At 46.1% G+C, this 18,827-nt stretch overlaps 1 protein-coding gene across 1 annotated transcript; it reads left to right on the top strand.

Moving 5' to 3' along the window:
• Positions 1 to 1,113: 1,113 nt before the first annotated feature.
• On the top strand, positions 1,114 to 18,718 carry CERS5 (ceramide synthase 5). The gene is made up of 10 exons (XM_056515270.1): positions 1,114 to 1,373; positions 5,924 to 6,029; positions 7,862 to 7,992; positions 9,295 to 9,352; positions 9,885 to 9,935; positions 10,472 to 10,564; positions 11,814 to 11,942; positions 12,519 to 12,625; positions 14,761 to 14,917; positions 17,496 to 18,718. Exons 1-10 carry the CDS (start codon positions 1,174 to 1,176, stop codon positions 17,646 to 17,648), a joined length of 1,185 nt encoding a protein of 394 aa, XP_056371245.1. The 5' UTR covers positions 1,114 to 1,173; the 3' UTR covers positions 17,649 to 18,718.
• Positions 18,719 to 18,827: the final 109 nt, after the last annotated feature.

Raw genomic sequence — 18,827 nt, 5'->3', positions numbered from 1 at the left:
TGCTTGTTTCTAAGGAAACGCAATTGAATTTTACAGTGTCTTCCCGGTTACGTGATACTGAAGCAATACTGGCTGCACTTACCAGAGACTTTAATCAGAAAATCATTAATTCTAGTTAAATCTGAGGCATCTGTGTGTCTCTGACACACATGGGCCTGCCTCTGGTCACTCAGATCAACTTAACATCTTCAAGGAGAAATTAGCACATGGGGTACTTCTAAATAGTCATTGATTTATAAAAAAAAGGTGGCTGGATCATAAATTACTCTATCCTTGAATCTATTAGTTATCATAGCATTTGAGTGCTTAATGGGCCATTTAATCTGTTCTCCTCTGGACAGGTGCCAAAAGAGACATTACATTAACGATGGATCGTTTGCTGCCTTGTTTTGCTGCCTTGAGGACTTTTACCAGTTAGAAGTTGTCTCTGCTTGTGGAAACCCCGAGGGCTCAGCAGCGTGTGAAGCATCAACCTCACGCCCGCGACATGGCGGGATTGTCGGGGTGTCCTTTGATCATCTTCGTGGGTCGCTTCCAACTCAGTATATTCTGTGACCCTGTGGTTCTGTGACTCTTTTCTGTCACTCCCGGTCCCTCAGGAGCGCTGAGGCGGCGGCGGGGCCGCGCGCGCGTTTCTCCCTCACGAGCGTGCGCGCGCTTTTCCCTCACAACCCCGCGCGCGCCCGCGCGGGCGGGAACGCGGCGAGAACGCCGCAATGCGCATGCTCCAAACTAACGGGCCGCGCGCGGGGCCCGACGGAACCCCCGTGAGCGCCGGCAGCAGTGAGGGGCGGGCTGAGGTGTGGCCGCGACCTCGTCTTGGCCTCGTTCGGTGGCTGTGGCGACCGCCAGAGCTGCGGCCGGCGGGAGGGGCGGGGCGAGGCGATAAAGGGCGCGGTGATGCAAAAGAGAGGCGCGGTCTATTCCAAGCCCGCACCTCACGGGCCTTGGTCCCGCGGTGAGAGGCGCGGCCTCCTCCAGCCCCGCCCGCCCGTGTGGCGGCGGCAGAGCCGATGAGGGGCGCGGTCTGTCCAAGCACCGCCCCCTCGGGGCTGCGGCTGCCGCCCGATTCGCTGCTGCCGTAAGGGGCGGGGCGAGGGGCGGGGCTGGCGCTCGGCCGCGCCCCCCCCGTGTCTGTGGCGGCCGCCCGAGCGCGGCGGCGGCAGGCGGAAGATGGCGGCGGCCGCGGCGGCGGCGCTGCGGGCCTGGTTCTGGAACGAGCGCTTCTGGCTCCCGCACAACGTGACGTGGGCGGACCTGGCCGGCGAGGCGGGCCCGCCGGGCAGCGGGCTGCAGTACCCGCGGGCCGCTCACGTCCTCTCCGCCTTCCCGCTGGCGATCGGCATCTTCACTGTGCGGTTGCTCTTCGAGAGGTGAGCGCGGGGCCGGGAGGCTGTGAGGGGGGCTGTGAGCACCGGGCCGGGCTCGGGGGCGGCCCAAAGGGGGCTCCCTGCGCCTTTCGGGGCCTCCGCGAGGCCCTTCGTGCGTGGAACGGGGACATTGTGTAATCCCGGGAATCTATCGGGAGTCCTGCACTGCCCTGGGTCTGGATAACGAGAGGCCCCTCCAGTCCGGCGGTGCTGAGGTAGCGCCAATAAAAATCCCGTGTTTTCTGTAGGAATTCACTTTTATTCCTGCTCCTGCCCAGGAGAAGCTCGCTGGGGTGACTGACAGAGCTGGCGGCTGCTGCTGCTGCTCCTCACTTGGCTTCCGTGTGCGCTTTATTGTACTTTCCCTGAGTTCCTGGATGAGGAAATAGGTTTTGTTCACATGGCCCGATGTGTTATTAAAGCCTTGGTGCCTCTCCCTCGTCTCGGGCACGATGGATGTGAGTGCAGATCGTCACCTCTGCCCACAAACAGGTGTAATACGAGATTGCTCATTTACCTGGGCATCCATAACCGTGAACTTAGCCCTGGGGCACAGGTAGATCCGTGTGTGGTGTGGATCTGCCACAGCCACACGCAGTGTGTGGGTGGCAGAGATATTAATTAGTAAAGTGGCTTACTTAGGAAACCCTGAGGTGAAATGGACCAAGACACTCTGTGTTGCTGTTCAGGTAGTTCATTAAACATTGATTTAATCTTAAATTTCTGCCTTGAAAGGGCAGAAGTTGGCCAGGTTGAATGGACTTCGAGCAACCTGGATTAGTGGCAAGTGTCTCTGCCCATTTCAGGGGGTGGGACTGGGTGAGTTTTAAGGTCCTTTCCAACCCAAACCATTCCATGATTCCAAAAGTATTTCTAAGCCTGAAAAGGGCTGCAGGACTAAAGTGAGTAGGAATTGAGTAGTTTGTTTTTTTCTTTAATAAGTGTGAATTTTTTTGAGCTTTCAAAAATTAAGAAGAGGTGGTTGGGATGAAGTAAAGAGATGGCAAATATTGAGGAAAGTGAAGCAGGTCAGCACAGAGGTGAGAAACTTGAGAGGATCTATTTTCTCCATGCTGTCTTTCTGCCCTTAGGAAAAAAAAAAGGTTTCAGAAAACCAGTGCAGAGAACCCAGGAACACATGTGACACTGCCAAAATCCCATCTCAGCTTGGTCCTGGCCAAACCTTGGTACTTGCCAGGACGTAAGGAAAGGAGGTTGTGAGACACAATGAAAAGGATATTATAGGTGTCAGTCTGGGGAAGAGGTGCAGAATATTCTCTTTTCCTGGAGCTGTTGGGGGAGATGCACTACACCTGATGGCACAGTGCTCCAGGCAGCGTTTTCTGTGTCCTGATAATGTTTCCCTGGTTTATGAAATTTCTTTTGTGGTGTTAATTTAGGGTGGAGTCAAATGATGACTTAACTCCTGCAGAGCAACCCTCAGAGGTCTGGTTGCTGAGGGGGTTTTCCTGATCTCAGCTGTGTCTTGGTCCTGTCCCAAAGTGAAAGCAGATAGTGACAGCCCATCTCAGGCAGTTTCTAGTGTGTTTATTTTAACAGTACATATCTTTGGATAGATTCCTTTCTGTTTCCTCCAGCCACTTTGAGCATGTCATAAAAGTTCAGCTTTGTCTCAATAAACTCCTGTGGTGCATTTATCCCAATTCAGGCTTTGATTATGTCAAATGTCTTTCTTGTCACACATTTCACAGTTGGACTTGGTGACTCAGAATGTGAATTACAGACTTGTGCAGCTCTTTTAGTTGAGCTGCTTCTTTTCTCTCTCCTTTTGTAGCTCCTCAGCGTGAGGAAGTGTAACACTGACACATTTCTGTTAGTTAGAATTCCACTAAAAACTGCCTTTTATGTCATGACACTGATGAGATAATCATTAGTTTGTCTGTCTATGGGTAGTTTATGACTGTAGGGATGAGGCAGGACTTGTAGAGGGAGGTGAGGACAGTGGGGAGGGTGAGGATTTTTGAAGAAAGACTTCTACCCATAAATTTGGGTTTATATTTTTTATCCTTTTCAATATTTTGCCTTGCACATCTTGTCCCACTGCAGGCACAAAAAAAAAAAAAAATCCCAAGTATCTGCAATAACCTGGATGTGATGTGTTTGTAGCTGCACTGGAGTGCTCTTTGGAACCAGATGTGGGTGTTGCTGGACAGATCTGAATAAGGATCTGCAGCTTGTGCTCCAGCTGGGGAGGGGGAGGAAAAGGTGATTTGAGATGTTACTGAATCAGGTCTGTTATGGAATGAGGTGATTAAATCTTAACACAGCAAAATGGAGAGATTATAGAAATACTAACTCAAAGAGATATTCAATAAACCTCATTTTTTATAAATAAATCACACAGGAGATTGTTCTTCCTTTAAGAGCTGTGATAGGTTCCAGCCAAGCTGGAATGTTCATAAAGAAAGATTCTGCCTTTTTGTGAAGCACAGCATGCCTGAGAAACATTTATTATAACATGTGAGTCTGTGGACTTGAAAATTGATGTTGGTTTTAAAATCAGTGTGTGTTAATGAGCAGTGTGAAAGGGGCTGGGTAGGCTCAGGTGTGAGCTGATCCCTGTTCATAAAGGTTTAATAGAAGTTTTTATGTGATGAGAATTTCTTGCTGGAAGGTGTGGCAGTAAGTTGACCTTGGTTACAGTTTGTTGCCGTTGAGATTTCTGTAAGATCATAAAATCATTTAGATTAAAAGGGGCCTTTCAAGGCCACCTCATCCCATTCTCTCCTCAAAGCAAGGCCAGTGTTCAGGCAACTCAGATCACTCGTGGTCTTCTGCTGTTCACTTTGAATAGCCCCAAGAATGGAAATTCTACTGTCTGGCCACTATTTTTTCCTATTTTGGGGGTTGTGCAGAACTTTGTCACTGTGGGATTCAAAACACATCTAAAAATCTGCTCTGAGACCAAAAATTTGAAGTTCCACAGCAGTTTGAAGTATAAATTTACCTTGCTGAGTTTATTAGCAGCTTGGGATTTTCCTGCCTGACCACTCAGGTCATAGTCTATGAAAATGTATTCTAGTCTATGAATTCTGTATTCTAGAAGTTCATGTGTGAACTTCTGTGCTGCACTTGTGGTATATCCTGTAGGAAAGCAGAGTATAAAGACTTAATTTTTTAAAATATTTTTTACATTTTTGTGGAGGGTCTTGCCAGATGTTTCATAACATCAGGACACAATTTCTGGCTGGTGGTCTGGATTATGGAGGAAGCCGTGAGCCTTTGGAGCCAAGCTCAAAGGAAATCACTCCTTCCTTTTTTATTTTTAAATTATTTTATTTTTAAAGAGCTGTAGGTATTTAAATGTAGTTTAGGGAAGCCTGGGCCTGTAGTGTCTGTCATTTGTTTTGTGTTTTCTGAGAGCTGAGTGTTCCTTTGGGATCAGTCACAAGCTGAGCTGTAATTCCTCAAGGGAAAACCTCACAACCTGGGACTGCTCTTAAACACAGCCACAGATATTTGTTCCTGAAGCACTGAGTATTCAGTCATTACCGTTGGAGCACTTAAAGCTACGATTCTCCTGAATTTTAATCTTTCCTTTTAAACACAGGGAGGAATTGTAACAATTGTGGTTGGAAAAAACAGCATTTTCTCTTTGGTGGCGCTGGGAGGCTCCTAAATATGTGTAATTTTGGCTTTGCTCTCTCTGAAACAGCCTCTCTGTGAAAGCAGAATGGTTTTAATGGTACAAATGTAGTGTCCTTTTCAAAATCGGTGTGAGAAACAGGTTCTTCCTCAAAATAACTGATTAAAAATACTAAATATTGCCCTTTAACCCCCCCTCTTTTGCCCACCAGCAGGAGAGGAGCAATTCACATGTCAGGTAATGCAGACATTTCCCTTGGAGCCCTGAGCCCATTCTGACACAAATGTGCAGCAAAACCTGTTAATTTTGAACATGTTTGTATTTGTTTTAGCTGCAAACCCAGGCTTGTTTCCAGAGCCTGTGCTGTAAAACCCAGGGAGAATTAAATCAGTTTGGAATACACAGAGCACATGGGATGGATGAGATCCTGACATCAGGGATTTTTCACAGAGGGACATCCATCTTCCTCTCTGTCCTGAAGGAAACAACCACTTTATTTTTCCCCCCCTCAAAAAAATTGCTTTTGGGAGCTTTGTCACTTGTACTTCCCTTTTTTCTGAGCTGTGTGACACCAAGGCTATTTTGGAAACAAGATACTTTGTTTTAGGGCTTCATCTCCAGCGTTTCTGTTCACAGCAGACTGCTATCAGTCTATTGTTTTATTGCTGAGGAATGAGAATCCCCCTGGGGAGCACATTCAGATCCTTACAAGCCAAGGGCATTAAGATTTAATTTTTCATTCTGGTGTGCACAGTAACTGCTGTCTGCAGTTACCATATGGACTAATAAAAGAAATTTCTTCACCTGAGAAGCAGTGGAATGGAGATTTCAAAAGCTTTTTCACCAGGTTTTGCAATTGGTGACAAATCCAGGTCCTTGTTATTCAGGCAGAGGAAGGAAATAAATATCTTGTTTTAATCCAGCTCTTTCTGGGGAATTCTTGCAGGTTTATTGCCAAGCCATGTGCCATAAACCTTGGCATTCAGGACAGTGGACCTCACAGAGCCCAGCCCAATGCAATTTTAGAGAAAGTGTTTACATCCATCACTAAGGTGAGTCACACTTCAAATTCCTCTCGATTCCAGAAGGGATGGAGGCCTGGAGGTGTCACAGGGGGGGCTTTTTGTTCCACTTTTCTGGATTGAGATGCACATTTCACACTCTACATCCACAAATAGGCTCATTCTGGTTTTACTTTGCCTCTGGCATGTCCTTCTGGTGGCAAAGTAAATTCCCTGTGTGGCTGAGCCATGGTTTTGTGCACAGAAGAATCTTCTTTGGAATACCCTGACAGACAGGTCTGAACTGATTCCTTTAGTTCCCTGCCTTTGCTCCAAGTTGAGCAATGGGGATTTTTGGTTTAACAAGAGATTTCCCAGCATCTTCCACTTTTATTGGGAAAATGTTCCTCTTTTTCTTGGGCTCAGTTCCTTTTCTGATTTTATTGGTTTTAATGTGAATGTCTTCCTCTCATTTTTGCCATTTTCTGTAAACCTGGACAGCAGTGGAAGTGGATTATTCAGGGAGATTCAGTCAGCAAAGATGTCCTGCCCTTCATCAGGACATTTAATGTGGCAGGAGATGTTTCTTTGGGTTGTTTCCTTCTTCCCCTTGAGCTCACAGGCTTACACCACCACAGAATTACAGAATCCCACTGTATTTTATCCAATATTGCAATAGATTTTCATTAAAGATAATGAAATGGAAGGTTTTCTGTTGAGATTTAGTGATGCTGAACCTCACCTACTGGAGCAGATAAAGAGAAATTCTATAAAAACCTCAAAAAACCTGCCTTGTGAGAACATTAAAGTTTTGAGGCATTTGGAATGATGTGTGAACTGAAAAACCCCCAGAATCTGATGTACTTTGTTGGGAGAAATTTAATGCAGGGGATGTCCTTGAAATTAATGTTCAGAAAACTCAGGAGGTCACAGTCTGTGCAGAATTTGGCTGGCTTGTGAAACCTTTAACTATCCCAGTGTGCTGTAGCTGCTCTTTTGTTTGGAGAGGCATTAAATCCCAGGAAAGTGTTTAGAGATGTGATGTGATGGAGTGACAGGACAGTCATGGTCTCAGTGCTGAAAATCAAATTACTCTGATTTTGATTTTCAGCTGGGCAGACTGATGATTTTGTATTAAATCAGCATTCTGCATAGCTTCTGTGGTTTGTATATAATTCAAATAGTAAAATGTGTTTATCATCTTTCAGTGGTAGAGCTCCCTGGCAGAGCTGGTCTGAATTATCTCACCCTTGTAGAGGGAGTTACCAGGTTTGGTTCACTTTGATAAATCCATTTGTGTCCATTCAGACACAGTAGAGTTCCCAGGTGAAGAACAGGGATATGTTTTATCTATATATGTCATGGAAGTATCTCAGTCTTCAAATATATTTTCATTTCTAAACTTTGATAACAGAAATAAGACAATTTCTGCAGTGCCCTTATGGAATAGACAAATATCTACTTTATTAAATCAATTCTTTAAAGTTTCCCTGTCCTTGCTGTGAGTAGCAAACTTTAAACATCTTCAGCTTTCCTCCTGAGTTCTGGGCTGTTTGAATTGATGTGCAGCTGTAACAGGTAGGACAGGACACTTTAACAGCTCCTCCCCACAAATTAACAGTCACATTTTTTGTCTTAATGTGCTGTCAACTGATGAAATAGGTGAGGAAATGCTCAACCAAAACCATTCTGAGTAATTAAATAATTAGTGGCTTATGGAGGTTAAATCTGAATGACCATTTGTGGCAAAGGGTTCTTGCTTCCAGACCCTGTGGTCCCTTTCTGGTGTGTTTTTTGTCATCTATGCATTATTTCTGTCATAGTGCAGGATTGAAAGTAGCTTGAGGAGTGGGAGAATTGACATTTGTTTCATTTTCCTTCAGTATCCAGATGGAAGAAGGTTAGAAGGCTTGTCCAAGCAGCTGGACTGGGATGTCCGAAAGATCCAGCGCTGGTTTCGGCACCGGAGGAACCAGGACAAACCCACCACCCTCACTAAATTTTGTGAGAGCATGTATGTTTGTGCAGAGGGGCTTCACCTTAGAGCTCTGCTGTGTTCTCCTCTAGCTGGGCCTGGGGCAGCTGCTCTGCCAGCCCGGGGCCAAAATTCCTGTACCAGCAAACAAGGGCAGTTAAAGGAGGTTTGAAAATTTGAAAATATTTTGTGGGCGTGCCTGAGAGAGCAGAACGGGGTACAGGAGTCAGTGCAGGGCTTCAGGCACTGGGCAGGTCCTTGGTGCTTGAGAGTGTCTGTCTGTCTGTGTGTCCCTGTCCCTGCCTGTGTGTCTGTGTGTCCCTGTGCCCACCCTGGCTGTGACTTCCCGGACGCTCCCGCCCCAATCTCTCTCCCATTCCCTCTGGCATGTCCTTCTGCCTTTCCCAGTTCAGACACTCCTTTCCTTCCTTTCCTTCCTTTCCTTCCTTTCCTTCCTTTCCTTCCTTTCCTTCCTTTCCTTCCTTTCCTTCCTTTCCTTCCTTTCCTTCCTTTCCTTCCTTTCCTTCCTTTCCTTCCTTTCCTTCCTTTCCTTCCTTTCCTTCCTTTCCTTCCTTTCCTTCCTTTCCTTCCTTTCCTTCCTTTCCTTCCTTTCCTTCCTTTCCTTCCTTTCCTTCCTTTCCTTCCTTTCCTTCCTTTCCTTCCTTTCCTTCCTTTCCTTCCTTTCCTTCCTTTCCTTCCTTTCCTTCCTTTCCTTCCTTTCCTTCCTTTCCTTCCTTTCCTTCCTTTCCTTCCTTTCCTTCCTTTCCTTCCTTTCCTTCCTTTCCTTTCCTTCCTTTCCTTCCTTTCCTTCCTTTCCTTCCTTTCCTTCCTTTCCTTCCTTTCCTTCCTTTCCTTTCTCTCTCCACTCCATTCTTGTTCCCTATTCCCTGAGCTCCTGCAGTTTTCTCTGTAGTGCCATAGAACCTCAGTATTTTTTCCTGACTTGTTTCTCCTCTGCTGGTTTCTTTCCTTTCCAGTAACTTTCAATTCTTCCCCCAGTATGGTTTTGTCTGCCTAAAGCCACAAGGTAAGAGGGAAAAATCAAACATGAGGAGACCTCTGGGTGGCAGCAACTTTGCTTGTTGTTACCTTTTGTCTCTTAAAGCAAATGAATGATGCATGTTCACCCTGAATTCCAAACTTGGCTGTTGATGCAAACTCATGTGTGGTGTGAAAAGTCTTCAGTAGGTTTATGTTACTTGAAATGTTTAGAAATGAAGGTGGGTGAAGGCTTTTCAAGTGTCAGTTTTGGTGGTTTTCCCATGTATTTCAATTCATTTTACAAATGCTAACCAGAAGCTGATTCTATCTCCTGATTTTATTTTCTCCTTCTTTTTCCAGGTGGAGATTTACATTTTATTTAAGTATATTTTTTTATGGAATCAGGTTTCTCTGGACGGTGAGTTGCTCTGTAATCCACATTGTTGTTCTGTGTGGTTGCAGTTGGATGATCCCTGATTTGGGATTCTGGGGGTTCTGTTAAAGTCCTTCTTTACACTGTAGGGAAGCTTCTATACAGATGTGTCATTTTGGAAATAATAGAGAATTATTTAATATGTTACCCCAGAATGTTGGAAAAAACAAGATGGGTTTTGGGGTATTTTTTGCTATGGGGAGTTGTTCCCTTTTTTCTCCTGTCCCTCTTGAAGGGATACAGGTTCATCTCCTTGGATTTTTATTATTATTACAGCTGTATGATTATTCTAGAAATTTCCATTGCAGCAGAACTCACATTGACAGCACAAATTAGACTTTAAATCACTAGGGTTTTTACAGTAAATGTAGTTTGAAGGGCAGAATGAAGGTAAAATTTCAGTGGAGCAGTGCTGTAGTGTCAGGTGTCTTTAGATGGTGGGGAGGAAAACACCCAGTACAAACTGGGGTTTTATATAATTTCTTATTTATATGAAAAACCTTCTTATTCCTTCTAGGCACCCTGGTTTTGGGACACACGACAGTGCTGGTACAACTACCCTTTCCAGGTAAGAGAGAAACACCTAAATTCCAACTTTTTGGTCAATTTTAGCTTTTATTTTTATTACTCTTACTGGATTGAATCTCCATTTACTCTTTATGCCTTCACATTGGCAACAGCAGGGTTTCCTTGGGTACATCTGACTCAGTCACTTTATGTTTATTTTCTGCTGAGATTATTAAAAGTGGGAGAAAAAGGCATAAAATCATAGTGGTGATTTATTTATTTACTGTGTAGAGGCCAACAGTCTGTTCCAGAGCTTGGTTTTCCTACTCCAAGAGGCTTCAGCAGGAGTTGTAAATATTGACAAGGGAATTTACTCCTTTGGAAGAAAGCTCAAACACACAATTATATTTGTGTGAGTAAGCCTGGAGTAAGATGTCTGTTGCTTAAGCTTGTTTTTATTAAACCTGAATGACTTAACTTATGCCTCAGCAATTCTGGAGGAGCAAAGTGGGATGGAAAAGGAGGAAAGAAAAAAATTATTTTAATGTAAATTTTGAATTATTTTGTCTTTTAACTGTGCTATGTCTTTTTTTCCAGCCTCTAACATCCAGGCTTTATTATTACTATATCTTGGAGCTGGCCTTCTACTGGTCCCTCATGTTTTCTCAGTTTACAGACATTAAACGGAAGGTGAGATGAACCAGAATTGCATTAACCACTCAATAGCTCTTTAAAAACAATAATAAATAGATAGGACTAACAAAAAAATGAGAGTGTGCCTGGCCAGGAAAGCCAAAATGCAGTGATAGTGATGTTTTCTTCCTCATTTACACCTTTGTGAACCTCCCTTCTCCTCTAAGCACTGTGCAGTCCTGAGAAAAGGGAGCAGCAAGGCTGACCTGGTGTATCCTTGAGTTCCTTTCACCTTCCAGGGGACAGAACAGCTTCACTCAATACCTCCCAATCAAAAGTTAACAAATCATTGCCTAAAAATAGATTTAACTGGAAGGCTTGCAAGAAAATGAGCTGCTCAAAGCAGTACCTTGCTGAAGCTGCTGAGGAAATGACAAACACTAAGGCAGTAATAAATAGGGTTTTGAAAGGAATTTCTCAGCTGAGTGAGGAGCAGATGATGAGTGGTTGCAGTTGCTCAAATCTAATTCTGTCATGCTGCACTCCAGGATTTGGTTATTGTTGCTGTTGGAGAGCAGTCCCCAGTAAATCCTAGCTTATTGCTTCCTTTACCTGAGCTGCAAAGCAGCAAATTATCCCAGTTTTTGCTTTGACTGTTAAAAAAATAAGTTACTCAGGCTTTTTTTCTGAAATATTAGCACTGTGGAATAGAGTGGAGCTGCAGCCAGGCAGTGATGAAAACCTCTGGGACTCTGTAATGGTTTATTTTGACTTTAACAAGTGCATGACATTCCCCACTGCAGCAGGCTGAGCTGCAGGAGGCTGGAGTGCAAACCCTGAATATTGTGCATTGTAAACATGTTTTGTTCTTGCTGCTGAGTTACCTGTGTTCTGTGCCTGCTCTGCCCTAGCAGGGTTTGGTCACTGACAGCAGGAGCAGCACTTAAATGTGTGCCAGGGGCTGAGGGCATGAGCAGAGTGTCTGAAAAACCAGAATGAGCCAAAAATAAGGGTGATCTTGTCCTTTGAACATATCTGTGAGGTCTGCAGGTACAGCTGTGTGTGTGCCAGAGGGACTGTGCTGATCCCTGAGCGGGCAGAGCTCTGACTTGAGCAGCACCAAAGCTGAGAGACCTTTCTGGAAGCTTTTGTGGAGATGGTGAGAGAGTGATGAGCTGTGACTGGAGTCAGAGCCTGAACCAAAGGAATCCTGTGATCCCAGTGACTCAGTTGGGTGGCTCTGTCCCAAACTTTTGCATTTGTGTGACAGCCAAAGATTCTTCATGGATGGTTTTGCTGTTTGCAGGATTTCCTGATCATGTTTGTCCATCACTTGGCCACGATTGGACTCATCACGTTCTCCTACATGAACAACATGGTGCGGGTTGGAACTCTGGTGCTGTGCCTCCATGATGCTTCAGATTTCCTCCTGGAGGTGAATTTCCCTTCAAATCTTTGCTAATCAGGGATTTTCAAATCAGGGGAACAAGCTGACATTCCCATTCTTGATAAACTGCTTTAAATGTGCCGTGGAATGCATGCTGCTGATCCTGCCCTGTCAGCTTTTCCTCCAAACTGCTTGAGTGCTGAGAGTCACAAAACCATGGAGTGGTTTGGGTTGGAAGGAATCTTAAAGATCATCCAGTTCCACTATCCTTGATTGCTCCAAGTCTCATCCAACCTGTCCTTGGACATTTCCTGGGATGGGGCAGGCACAGCTTCTCTGGGTAACCTGTGCCAGGGCCTCACACCCTCTCAGAGAGGGTGATTTTATCCTCTGGCAGTTTGAAGCCATTCCCCCTCATCCTGTCACTCCAGGCCCTTGTAAATAGTTCTCCCATTGTTCTTGTAGGACCATATAAATAACAGTATAAAAATAGTAATACAATATAATAATCCCTTTTTTTCCAAACTGTACAAATGTGATTGAGAGCTTTTTGCAGCTCTCCAGCTGGGTAATTACAGAACTGCACAAAGGGAATAATATTTGCATGTTTGTTGTCTCTTGCAGGCTGCAAAACTGGCTAATTATGCCAAGTACCAACGTTTGTGTGATGCTTTCTTCATGCTCTTTGGGGTCGTGTTCATCGTGACCCGGCTGGGCATTTACCCTTTCTGGTAAGCACCTGCAGCAGGCAGCTCTGGCTTGTTCTCCCAACCCTTTCAGCACAGCCTTTGTTTTAGACTTTTCCCAAGCATTCCAGCTGTCCCTTGAGGCAGCTGGAGCAGCACATGCCTCCATGGGGCAGGAGGTTTGAGTAGGCACATGAAGAAATCTCACCCCAGTCAGCTGAGGGACTGGGAGAAGAGTCCAGAATCCCATTCACAGCTGCCCCTCCCCTGCTGCAGTGATGACAGTCAGCCAGAATCTGCTCTGAGAGGCTTGAAGGATTCTCTGCTTCTCTGGAGAAGTTCTAGAAATAATTACTGGTGAGGCATAGCCTCTTGAGGTAATTTTTGTTTGTATCTGGCTTAGTCATCAATGCATTTCTGATTCTTATGACACTTCTGTTGTGTCCTTGTGTTGTGACTATTCAGAGGTTTCTTGGGAGGTAAAACCCTGGATAAATGGCTTAGAGAGAATCATCCCATAATGAGATTCCCTCTCACCTCAGTAGGTCAGACCTGGAGCAGTGCTTTGGTTAATGAGCTGTTCATTTATTGTGTGTGGTGGACAATTTGGTTACACTGTTTTACTGCCTGCATTTATTTCCTAGGCCATGGACACCTGGCATTCCCATTGTTTTTGGGTGCCTAGTAGGCAGCAACAATCCTTCACTTTAGGATCAGGGCTGCAATTAAAGCTCTTGCTTATTTTCCAGTAAGTGCACCAAGGACTCTGGATGAAGAAGAGCTTTAATTCTGATTTCTTTGCAGGCTCCTTCCAGGGACAAATGAGAGTTGTTTTTGCAGCTGCTGTCTGTCATGGGGGGATGCTCTTACCTCACACCAGTGGTCAGCATCCTGTAAATCTTTAATGTGTTTTCCACTGGCTGTAATGTCACTCCTCAGCTTTGCAGAGGAATCTGGCAAGCTGCAGCAGCACTGCAGAGCCTGTGCTGTTTCACTGCACGTGTATTCCCTTCCCTAATTAGTAATATAAAACATCAGCAGATCTCTGAAACTGCATTTAATTCTTTCATAAACCTGCTATGAGTTAAATACTTGTGGAGCTGCCTTTTGGGGCATTTTGGTTCTTGTTTCAAAGGTTTGTTTTGCTTTTCTTGTGAAATGTTAAAAGCTGTGTGAAATTAATGTGGTGGTTAAAGGTCTCTCCATACCCCTCTGCATCATAAAATCTAAAGTGTTTATTAAATTGCTGAAGGACTGGCAATAACTCCCAGCAACAAGAACAGCAAAACAGTAATGAAAGAAACACAAAGCTTGGGCCATAAAGCAGTTTTGAGTCTTCCAGCGTGGCCAGAGGAATCTATAAAACTCTGAGGGAAGAGAAGTGCACCCAGGGGGGAGGAGGGGCCTTCTGGGGACAAAATTCCTTCCTGATGTCAAAATCCTTGAGGTTGGAAAATCCCTCCAAGACCACTGAGTCCAGCCTGTGACCAGAGCAGTAAGTGCCGCGTCCAGTTGTTCCTTGGGCACCTCCAGAATTGGGGACTCCAAACCTCCCTGGGCAGCTCCAATGCCTGACCAGTCTTTCCATTAAAAAAATTCCTTCTGATGTCCAGCTTGAACCTTTCCTGGCACATCCTGAGGCTGTTCCCTCTGGTCCTGCTGTTGCCTGGGAGCAGAGCCAGAACATCCCCCCTGATCCCCCTTTTCCCCTGCACTGGACACCCTCCAGCCCCCCAAAATCTCATTAGCTGTGAGGTCCCAGAACAGCCTCACAGTGCCCAGCACAGAGGGGCAATCCCTGCCCTGCTTCTGTGCCCACACTATTTTTTTATAAGATTTTTGATCTTTAAATCTGGATGAAAGCTGCCCAAGCAGGAAGGTGTTAAAGGTTGTTTTGGTAACCAGAGCAGCCTGACATCACTTCCTGTGAAGTTGTTATAAATAAATGCTTGTGCTCTGGAGAAGAAAATTGGCAGCAGATCCATGTGTGTAACCAAACTGCAGCACATTCACATGTTCTGTTTTGTTGCTCAGTTGAAATGAGCTTTACTGAGTCTCCTGACTGGCAGGAGCAGAGCAGCAGATGCTCAGTGAGACACAAACTGTTGTGCATCTGGTCTGGCACCTCCACTCAGAGCTGGGCACAGCTGATCTGAAACGTATTTCTGGATCTCTTGAAGGATTTTGAACACAACCCTGTTTGAAAGCTGGGAGTTGATTGGGCCCTACCCTTCCTGGTGGCTGTTCAACGGGCTCCTGGTGACCCTGCAGCTCCTGCACATCATCTGGTCTTACCTCATCATCCGCACGGCCTCCAAGGCGCTGGTGCGCGGCAAGGTAAGGCTGGGGGAGGCTGCTGCTCCTCTTCTGCAAGCCCCACCAAGGAATCATGAGAAACTGGCTTTTTCACTTGTTGGTTCTTGGAGGTCACAAAAATGCTGGTTTTTTGCATTTGTGAGTTCCCAGGTGTGTTCACGTGCAGGGAGTCTCTCTTGGGCATGCAGGGAAATAACTCCATTTTCCAGTATATTCAAATGTCCTAAAATGGTGATTATGTCACTCTTGTTGTGCACTCTGGAGTTTGAGGTGGTAGCAGGCTCTCTTTTGGACAACAGGATGAACATTCAGGATGTTTCTCAACTTCAGCTGGACCTTGGGATGTGCTGGGGATTGTGCATCTTTACTGGCTTCTGTCTGTCAGTGAAGCTCCAGCACTCAGGGAAAAGGTTCCCAGGGATGCAGTGGGGTTTGCTGGTCTTCAGAAATCACAGAATGACCTGGGTTGGAAGGGACCTTAAAAATCATCCAGTTCAAGGCCAGGATGGACAGGGCTTGGAGCAACCTGGGATACTGGAAGGTGTCCCTGCCCATGGCAGGGGGTGGAACAAGGTGAGCTTTAAGGTCCTTCCAACCCAAACCATCCCATGATTCTATGAAACCAGCAAAAAATCTGATTTAGTAGCACAAATGCTTTTTTCTATCAGATATTGATATTCTGATCTGAGTTTCTCTGATGGCTCTGCATTATTTTGTGTTTGACTTCAGCTGCCCCTCCTACACATGGAATGTGGCTTTGAAAAATATAAATATTCTGGTTGATTCTGGGGGCAAGCAGGTTTCAGGGTACAAACTCTTCATCTGTTCCCCACAGCTGCTACTACAAATGCCTGATTTTCATTCTCTGCAGCTGTTTCTGTATCCTGAGTTCTACACCTTTTCCCTTTCCTTGGTTCTCTCCTGTCCAGGTGACCTAGCCAGAGAAAGGACTCTAAGCTCTGTCTCCTTCATTCTTTTCTCCTTTTCTCTGTGCCAGATTGGAGCTGGACAGTTTCACCCTGTGCATGTAAGTGTGACCTGTGGTTCTGTTTGTTCACTGAAACACGTCTGTGTCGAGGCCATGACAAAAGCAGAGCCCTGCTCTTGGGGCTTTGGTGCCTTCTCCTTCTCTCCCTGGTCCTGACAGAGTGCTAAAATGCTATTTTTCCAAAGGTCAGAGCAATGTCCTGGGGTCTGTTCTCACCTGCTGTCACCTGCCTGCACAACCTTTCTCCTTTTACACACCCACACACTCCAATTTCTGTCTTTGCTCCTCATCAGCACCACACTGAGGGGGAGAGGGCAGGAGGAATTTACTCCTTTTTGTGAAAAGGAGTGAAACAATCACTTCTCCCCCAAGAGCTGAAAAAATGTCAAGGGATTTCTACTTCCTTCCAGTGACCCTTTGAACTTTCAGTATAGCAGGAGATTGGGGGAAGAGAGCAAAAGTTCTGGCAACAGGCAGAAGCCAGGACACCCAAAAAGTTCTTGGAGATCATTAACTTCACCTGGCTTCCAGCCAGATCTTCCCTGGAGTTCAACCACTTCCTGCTGCTGGAGAGAGCCCTAACCCTGACTCCAAGAGAGTGAAATCCTGGAATCCTTGGAAAGCTGCAAGCCAGAGCACTGGCACGTGGAGTTACTGAGGGCTGCTGGCTGCACAGGGAGGGGAGTGAGGAGAGTGAGGAGCTGCCTTGGGCAGAGCAGGGGCTGCTCTCCAGGCCTGGCTCACGCTGGGGAGGTTTGGTTCTGGATATGCCACCACCCAAGGTGTGTGTTTGCACTTGGGGCTGGGTTTATGGGCTCTTCCCTTCCCCTTCTGGCTCTGGGCTGCCCTGTGGTGGCACTTGGAGCCACACTACTCCTGGGAGGGTTCAGAATCCCACATGGAAGTCAAATGGAGCTGGATTTGCAGCCAGTCTCTGAACTAAGGGCATACTCTGTAAGCAGATCTGGATCCCTGGGCTCAGGCTCCTCCTGTTCTGAGCAGCTGGATCAGACACTGCCTTTGTTCTCCATCCCCTGCTCCTAAATGGGATCTCCCAGATGAAGCTCAGGCTGTGGAAATGGAGGTGCTTTGTTTGAGCAGTCATGTGATAATTAAAGCTGGTTAATTTTTAAAATAGCAAAACTGCTCCTTGTAGGGCAAAATGTTCTCTCTCAGACTGACACATTCCTGGTTTTTGGTCGTGTTGGACTCACTTGTGATCATGACATGAGAAACTTTTGATTCAAAACAAATAGTTCAGCAAAAGCATTTAACTGATCTAGAGAGGAATTTTTGGAAGTCAAGAACAACATCAGATCTGTAACATCATCTGATCTGGTGAGAACAAGAGTGAAGTGCTTTCACAGATGTACAGAATATTTGCAAAATGGAGCTCATCTTTCCAAATTGTCTTTTTCAGTGTCTGTGTTGTTCCTAAAGTGATGACAGGCTCCTTCTTGGGAGTTTGAACAGAGCCAGACCCAAATGTAGGAGGTAGATGTGAGTGAAGGTGGTTCATCACACGGACACAACCTTCTAACTGCTGCTTTCTGTCAAATTTCCAACTCCCCCTCTCCTCTCCCACTACCCCACTCCACTGGCAATGTTTAGGTATCCAAGGATGACCGCAGTGACGTGGAGAGCAGCTCTGAGGAGGAGGATGTGACTTCCAACAGCACAAAAGGAATTTTCAGCACTTCCAGTAACGGTTCCAACCGCCTCAACGGCCACGTGGCCGGCGGCCAGTGGACAGGAGAGGAGTAACCTGGGCTGCCCTTGAGCAAACACGAACTTCTCTTTCAATATCTAGTTGTGTTGAGCTCCACATTCCCAAGTGATCTTTAATCAAAAACCCCTTCCCCAGAAACCTCCAGCAGACCCGAAACGGGCATAACCCCGACCAGTCAGAGGCTTTGCACGGCACAAGGGATGGAGCCAACGGCCGGGGCAGAAACAGAGCTGCAGATTTCACTCCAAGCCATTTTGTACTTCAGAAGTACAAGGAAACACCCCCGAGTCCTGTTGGTATTTGCAGAGGTGTCTTTGTTTGTGACAAACTGGTTTTTACTGGGATAACTCGAGGCAGAGCAGGTTTGGACCACGGGGTTCGGTGCCACTCGGTGACGGTTCGGTGCCAGCAGGTGCAGCAGCTCTTGATGCACTCCAGAAGCCACTGCAGGGCACAGAGAAGGCAGGTTCCATGTCCCAGCTGCCCTGGGGGAGGCAGAGACTGCTCCCAGCCCAGCTCTGAACTGTGCTAACCCAGAACCACTGCTCTGCCCCACCCCAGGCTGCTGGGCACCTCCCCGCTGCTCATCTCTGCTGTCACCAGGGACCAGACCAGCATCTGCTGCCTCTTTTGGTGCTGCAAACCCCTCTGAAGTCTTGACCAAAGCCTTCTGCAAGGGGGTTGGGGGGGTGGTTTATTGCCCCTGAGACAACCAGCATAATCCAGGCCTTTTAAATTGTTTTCTTCCTGTTGCAAATTGTGGTTTTGAAGACTTCTCTAGACCTACTGGATTCAGTTAGCTAAGCTGGGATCAGAGGGAGGATCAGAACTGGTGGGCTGGATTTAACTCTCCAAAAAATGAGATGTTTTGGTCCTGTACTCTGAGACAAGTGATTGTTGCTGCTCTGATGTTAGAGCTGTGGAGGAACCCAGGGCTGGAAGAGCAGCCACACTGTGGGCTTTGCTTCTCTTTTTTTACTCAATGGTACTTGGGGGCAATGGAACGGTCAATCAGGAGCAGAATTTTGGAAACTTCTCAAGTTTGTTACCATTTTATACTGTTGTTTACTCTTATCTCCAATTAAAAGTTGCTTCAGAAACTTGGGGTGATGTGTTTCATCTTGAGGAAACAGAACATAGGACAGTGTGTGTCCCTACCTGGGCTGCTGCCAGGAGCACAGAAGAAACAGCTTTTTGGAAGAACAGGATAGAAG

Source organism: Oenanthe melanoleuca, linkage group LGE22 (assembly GCF_029582105.1).
Source record: "Oenanthe melanoleuca isolate GR-GAL-2019-014 linkage group LGE22, OMel1.0, whole genome shotgun sequence".
NCBI lineage: Eukaryota > Metazoa > Chordata > Aves > Passeriformes > Muscicapidae > Oenanthe > Oenanthe melanoleuca.
Note: the sequence above shows the minus strand (reverse complement) of the source record. Positions and strands in the feature narration are given on the sequence as shown.

Excerpts from the sequence above, each read along its gene's own strand:
- CERS5 (XM_056515270.1), top strand. The coding sequence starts at position 1,174 with ATGGCGGCGGCCGCGGCGGCGGCGCTGCGGGCCTGGTTCTGGAACGAG. Across the intron at positions 9,936-10,471 it reads GGTACAACTACCCTTTCCAG|CCTCTAACATCCAGGCTTTA; the intron begins GTAAGAGAGAAA and ends CTTTTTTTCCAG. Across the intron at positions 10,565-11,813 it reads TTACAGACATTAAACGGAAG|GATTTCCTGATCATGTTTGT; the intron begins GTGAGATGAACC and ends TGCTGTTTGCAG.